This window comes from Crocuta crocuta, unplaced genomic scaffold, assembly GCF_008692635.1.
Source record: "Crocuta crocuta isolate KB4526 unplaced genomic scaffold, BGI_CrCroc_1.0 scaffold528, whole genome shotgun sequence".
In the NCBI taxonomy this organism is placed as follows: Eukaryota; Metazoa; Chordata; class Mammalia; order Carnivora; family Hyaenidae; genus Crocuta; species Crocuta crocuta.
Window position 1 is genome coordinate 504456 of NW_027530010.1, and position 6300 is coordinate 510755.

At 48.2% G+C, this 6300-nt stretch overlaps 1 protein-coding gene across 1 annotated transcript in view; it reads right to left on the reverse strand.

Annotated features, from left to right (window-relative positions):
* Positions 1–37: 37 nt before the first annotated feature.
* The window catches only part of NUP210L (nucleoporin 210 like), a 67135-nt gene continuing 60872 nt past the window's right edge, over positions 38–6300 (reverse strand). The window contains exons 29-33 of the mRNA XM_077764042.1: positions 5208–5458; positions 4043–4244; positions 1077–1181; positions 351–425; positions 38–266 (exon numbers count right to left, since the gene is read on the reverse strand). Of these exons, the coding sequence (XP_077620168.1) occupies positions 166–266; positions 351–425; positions 1077–1181; positions 4043–4244; positions 5208–5458 (734 nt within the window). The 3' untranslated portion in view covers positions 38–165. The remainder of the gene's footprint in view (positions 267–350; positions 426–1076; positions 1182–4042; positions 4245–5207; positions 5459–6300) is intronic.

Consider the following 6300-nt stretch of genomic DNA (forward strand, 5'->3'; position numbering starts at 1 on the left):
AAAAAAAAAAAAAAAAAGCCACAGCCCAACACACCACTTTAGTGCAGAAAAGCTTAAAATTCTTTATTTGTAATTCTCAGAAGCCTTGTTTGGGAGTTAAGGCTCCTGGTCTAGGCCTAGACATCTCTGGTCCTTTACAGGTAAGGGGACGTGTCCAAGTGGACACTAGTGCCTTACACTCCACAGCCAGTGTTGTAGTCGATTCTGGGCTGGTGGGGGTTGGGGACTCGTGAAAGGTGGGGGAGATCGTTTGGGGATAAAAGAACCTAGAAATAAAGCGGGAAGACAAAGGAAAGGTGAATGAACATGGATATATGAACTTAGCAAAGGCGAGGGTGGGGACTGTTTACCTGGTTGGGGCGTTGCTAGAGTTGGTACATAAACCACGGGGACTGTCTGGATCACGTTTAAGAACGCGTTGTATGCTAGAAGAACGAGGGAGAGGTCACCAGAGGCAGATCTGGTTTTGTTAGAAGACTTTTTACTAAGCAAGTTGAATGGATGTTTCAGTATTACTATGAAAAAATAGTAATGCTTTAAGTAAATTTGTAATAGTACAGGAACTTTTTATTCCAGTGATTTTAGAAGTGTTTCAAATTAGGGGCGCCTGGGTGGCTCAGTCATTTAACTGTCTTGACTCTTGGTTTTGACTCAGGTCATGATCTCATGGTTTTGTGGGTTTGAGCCCCAAGGCACGCTCCACACGGAGAGTGCAGAGCCTCCTTGGGATTCTCTGCCTCGGTCTCCTTCTCTCTCTGCTCCTCCCCCACTCGTGCTGGGTCTCTGTCTTAAAAGTTTCAACTTCAAAAGGTGAGAAAAAAACACAGGTGTAGACAATAGACTGCTAAGTTCTATTTCCTCTATAATAGTTATGAATTTGGGCAAAACTAGCCATTCTCAAGGCTTAGTGGTGTCCACTTCCGAGTGGGGTGTGTCACATGCTGCTTAACAGCTTTTTGGTGGGAAGTTGAGTAGGACATTTCATCCGCTAGGTGACAAGGGCTAAGGAGGTTGAATGAGTTCCAGCTGCTTGTCACGAGTGACGGGATATGCTGCTGAATGTAAGGGCTCCTTACCTAGAAAGACCAAAGCTGTCGATGCTAGCACTGCAAAGAGGGTAAAGAGAATGGTCTCGGGAGAACCCAGGAACTTCTGGAGGACGCTGGCATCTTCACACTGATCTGTGCGTGGTCAGAACAAACTGCGTCACACATGCTCACAGCGCTCAAGGCAGGTGGCTGCACTTAAAATCGTTGGTCACGCGTATCTAGCAGAAACTCAAAGAAGAGGTAAATTGTGTACCTGGTTTCTCTACCTGTTTTTGGCTCGCTCCTGTCTCCTAGGTGATAAATGGCAATCCCTGAACTTGGATTTCTCCTCCACTAACAAATGGACACTGGAATACTCTGCTACCTTAAAATACCCCTGTACTTGAACCCCAAGTGACTTGCTTCTCTTCACCAAATTTGTGGTTGTGGCGACTGAACTTGTAGTTCTAATCCGTCTAACCTGAACCTCTCTGTCACCACCCCCCTCTTAAATCCCAGGGTTCCCTTGTCCTTGTTACTCAGGATCTCCTTTCTAGGGAGCATTCTGATTTGTCCCCAGTAAAACCTGTTTTTGAAGCCCAACCAGTGTCTGACTTCGGTTATTTCAGCTTCTTCAGTGCCTGGAAAGAACTCCCGCTCCACCAAACTCCCTGAACTTGAGGTCTTCTCTACCTGGGTCTTACTTTGCATCCCGAGTACAGGCCCTCTCAACCGCTGGTCTTCCCTCCATGGGACTTTGTTTCAGAACTGTTTACAAGCTGCTTCTCTCTGAAGGATGGTTTGAGGTTGCCTTAGTTTTAGATGCACTAAGAACAAGAATCTCGGGGCGCCTGGGTGGCTTAGTCGGTTAAGCGTCCGACTTTCGCTTGGGTCATGATCTNAGAATCTCTACTAATCCTTCATTTGGTCCCGCTGTCCAAAGCTTTTGGCTTTCCAATGTTTGCAGGGTGTGAGTCCAGATAAAACTGATGGGCCATTATCAGCCTTTCTAGTACCCCTTTGTTCTGGCTACACTAATTACTCTCCTTCCAATCAGGTTCTGTCTTAAATCTGATTTCTGCAGTAGGGACCACGCCTGGCCTATGCCTCTGGGCACGCAAATGCTGTGTGAATGAGCTGAAGGCTGGGTTGGATCTTTGACCACTCCTACCCGACTTGGTTATATTGTGCCCACTGATCCCTCTGGTCTCTGAGAAGTGCAGGGGTTCTTAACCATTTATTGTGCTGTGCACAACTTGGGCCGTCCGGTGAAGCCTGTGAATCCTATCAATATTTTTAAGCGCAAGAAAAAAATACATAGGAATTAAGGAAACCAATTATGGGGCGCCTGGTGGCTCAGTCAGTTGAGCATCTGACTTCAGCTCCGGTCATGATCTCTTGAGTTAGAGCCCTGCATCGGGCTCTACTGACAGCTCACACCCACCCTGGAGCATGCTTCAGATTCGTTCTCTCACGCACGTGCTCCCTCTTGCTCTCTCTCAAAATAAAAAACAAGTATAAGTTAACCAAAGTGGAAAATTGTGACATAGCTACTTTAAACACTTAACAAAATGTTAAAAGGTAGTTTGTAAAATAATCCTGCTTTAGCAACAAGAAAGATCTAATAGCTATAATTTTATATAAATTTGAAGTGAACTTTGAAATTTAAAAAAAAAATTTTTTTTTAACATTTATTTTTGAAAGACGGAGACAGAGCACAAGCAGGGAAGGGGCAGAGAGAGAGGGAGACCCAGGATCTGAAACAGGCTCCAGGCTCTGAGCTGTCAGCACAAAGCCCAATGCAGTTGCATGCTTAACTGAGCCACCCAGGCGCCCGAACTTTGAAATCTAATAATTGGAACACAAAAATAACTGAATTCTGTTGGTGACAGTCACACTGGTGTTACTGTGGTCTATTGCCTATATTCATAAAATCGGTGGAAATACTGACTTTCAATTAGAAGTTAATTGAAAATGTAGATGCAATATTTCCCCCCTTTGAAGGTCATGGGCACCTTGAATTCCATCCGTGGACCTTGGCAGAAACCCATTAACTCTAGATTTTAAAACAAGAAAGAACAGGTTAGAGTTGAACATGGTTTCTAGTGCTGGGACCTTGAACATCTCCATTTCCTCAATTTATTATTATTTTTAAATGTTTATTTTCCATGAGAGACCGAGCATGAGTGGGGGAGGAGCAGAAAGGGGGAAACACACTCTGAAGCAGCTCCAGGTTCCAAGCTTTCCGCACAGAACCCAACATGGGGCTTGAACCCAGGAGCCGTGAGATCATGACCTGAGCCAAAGTTGGATGCTTAACTGACTGAGCCCCCCCAGGCGCCCCTCCTTTTCCTCAGCTCTTAAAGGGAAAAACATTCACCTCAGAGTTAAGAGAGAACAAAATGCATGTAAAATGCACTTAGGACGCGGCCAGTACATCTCAGGTGCCTGCACAAACAGACCTTCCTCCCACTGGATTGGTTCAATCCAACTCATGCCCAGTAGTTCAAAGGACAGTTTCTCTGGAGGGATGAGCAAGTAGAGTGACCGTATGAGAAGGATGATTCTTTGGCTTTCCTAACACTTCCATGACTACATGTGTCCCCATCCCAGCTAAACCTGGCATAGTTTCCAAACTGGGTAATGGCCAGAATCCGGATTTTGGAAAGCTAAGACTTAGTTGTAGGTTTATCACCCTTTGTCTCTTGCTCGATGCAAAAAGATCTGGCAGACACTTTTGAAGAGACATTTATCAAGAGGTTTAAGGTAGTACGTTTAACAAAGCTGAGAAGCTCATGTTCCACTGACATAACTACTCTTAAATACGAAAGTCCCATAGACCATCTCAGTGAGGAGGAAGCTGCGTGAAGGTTGTACTTTGTGTAGACTTGGAAAAGAGGTCCGTGCCCCAGCTAATTTGAGGAGTCTTGCTCAAGCGGCCACATGTTTCTCATGAACTGAGCAACACTTTGGTGGTCCCCCCTCTGGAGTGTACGCGGCCCCCCAGCGCTCACCTGCACCAGACTTCTCCTTCAGAGCTCTCACCAGCACAGCCTCACTTTGACTGGTGAGCACACAGGAGATGTTGATGAAAACGGGGGACGTCTGCTGGAGGGAGGTGAAGTTGACCACGTGCACGGGGTAGACCGCCAGGCCGGGTGTGAGGGGAGAGTGCCTGACACCAGAGACCACTAGAACTGGGGAGCTGGGGAAGACCTTGGAGAAAAGATAAAATGGCACCTGTCTGACAGAAGAAAAATCAGTTTGTATTGATCTTAAACAGCAATCTGGCAATAAGTCATCTGCTTCTTAATTTAGGTGTGTTAAAGTAGATGAGGGAAGGGGCGCCTGGGGGGCTCAGTCGGTTAAGCGTCTGGCTTCAGCTCAGATCATGATATCACCGCTCATGGGTTTGAGCCCTGCGTCAGGCTCTGTGCTGACAGCTCAGAGCCTGGAGCTGCTTCGGATTCTGTGTCTCCCTCTCTCTCTGACCCTCCCCCACTCGCACTCTCTCTCTCTCTTTCAAAAATGAATTTTTTTAAAAAATGTTTTATTTATTTCTGAGAGAGACAGCGTGAGCAGGGGAGGGTCAGAGAGAGAGAGACAGAATCTGAAACAGGCTCCAGGCTCTGAGCTGTCAGCACAGAGCCCGACACGGGGCTCAAACCCACGAACTGTGAGATCATGACCTGAGCTGAAGTTGGACGCCCAACCAACAGCCACTCAGGCGCCCCCAAAATGAATGTTAAAAAAATAATTATAAAAAAATAAAGTAGATGAGGGAAGAAAATGATCTGTGAGAATAAAATAGGCTTCAAAAAAGTTTGAAACTAGAATCCTAAAGACGGGTTTAAGAGGCCCGGGTCCTCTCTTCCAGATTGACCGCTTGGGACCTAAATTTTGCACTCGGAGTCCCCTGGCCTTGTGAAGGGGACAGGTTTTCTTCATTCTGTTTTAAGAACTCCCTGTGTTGAGGAGGGCACTTGTGGGAATGAGCACTGGGTGTTATGTGGAAACTAATTTGACAATAAACTATTTGTAAAAAAAATAAATAAAAACTCCCTGTGTTGAATTTTATCAAGTCATTCAATGACTGTTCCTTCGCCGTTGGACTAGGAATGGAGACTCCTTTTTCCACACCCTGACTTCAGTCATGTTTTGGTTCAGTCCTTCACGTACCTCTAGCTTCTCCAGAACTCTGTCCACCCCCAGCACTCTTATCTCCCCGACGTCTTGTCTGTGGCTAAGAACCAATTCTGACTGGTTGATGTAAAAGGCTGGGACGAAAGGAATGAGGATCCTTTGCATTCCGTTCTTGCTGCGTTCACTGACCAGCGTGGCCCACCCGTAGACTGAGGTGTCAGCCACGCTGAGGGCCTGGAGCAGCTCTTCTGACTGGGCTCGAACCTTGATTAGGCAGACATAAACCCCTGAAGAAAAGATGAAAAACCGAGCAGGAAGGTTCAGAGGTTCCATTGAGCCGACTGACTTAGAAGAGGAAGAAACAAAAGGAAGCAAATTGAGAAGAAAATGTGAACTCAACTTTGTCCACTATTAGCAGACTACTGGCCACTAGCGAGGTGGACACGAAAGAAAAAGCCGTTCCGAGCAACCTCAGCAGAACTTGTTGCTTAAATCAACATGTCAGGGAGAGTAAACCGCGCGTGCAAGCGGGGTGAGGGGTAGGGGGTAGAGAATGAAATAATAACCAGGAGTAGCTGAGGTCAGGAACGGGTTTGTGAAAGACGCTTGGAGCGTGGCTTAGGGACGTCTCTGCCAGACCACATCTCGGTGGCCTGATTTCTGGCAATAGCACCGTGGTTCCAGTTACCAGGCTCAAACTCCGTCGTCTTTTGACAGACACCCTTCCCTTCATTCCCACACGCAGCCGCCCTCCGCACCTTCCTGTGCGCCCTCTGACACGTCTGACACCCGCCCCTCCGCCGCATCTCCCGGTGACTCGGGCCAAGCCCTCCCCGGGCCATGCTGGGGTTACTGCAGGCGCCGCTCACGGGCCCCTCGCCCCCCGCGCCTGCGCCTCCATCCTGCGGCCTGCCGAGCTGCGGGCTCCCTGGTGCCTGGGGTGTCCTGGCACCCCCTTCCACAGCCCTTCCTCTGTAAAATCCCACCCCAACCCCCCGCGTGAGGAGTCAGCTGCTCCTCCTCCCCCGCCTCGGCAGCAGGCCCGCTTCCCTCGGTGACGGGCCGCTCCGCGCGCACTAGTGACGGCACAAGCCCTGTCCGGCTGCCCGAGGCCCAGCCGGCGCCTGCC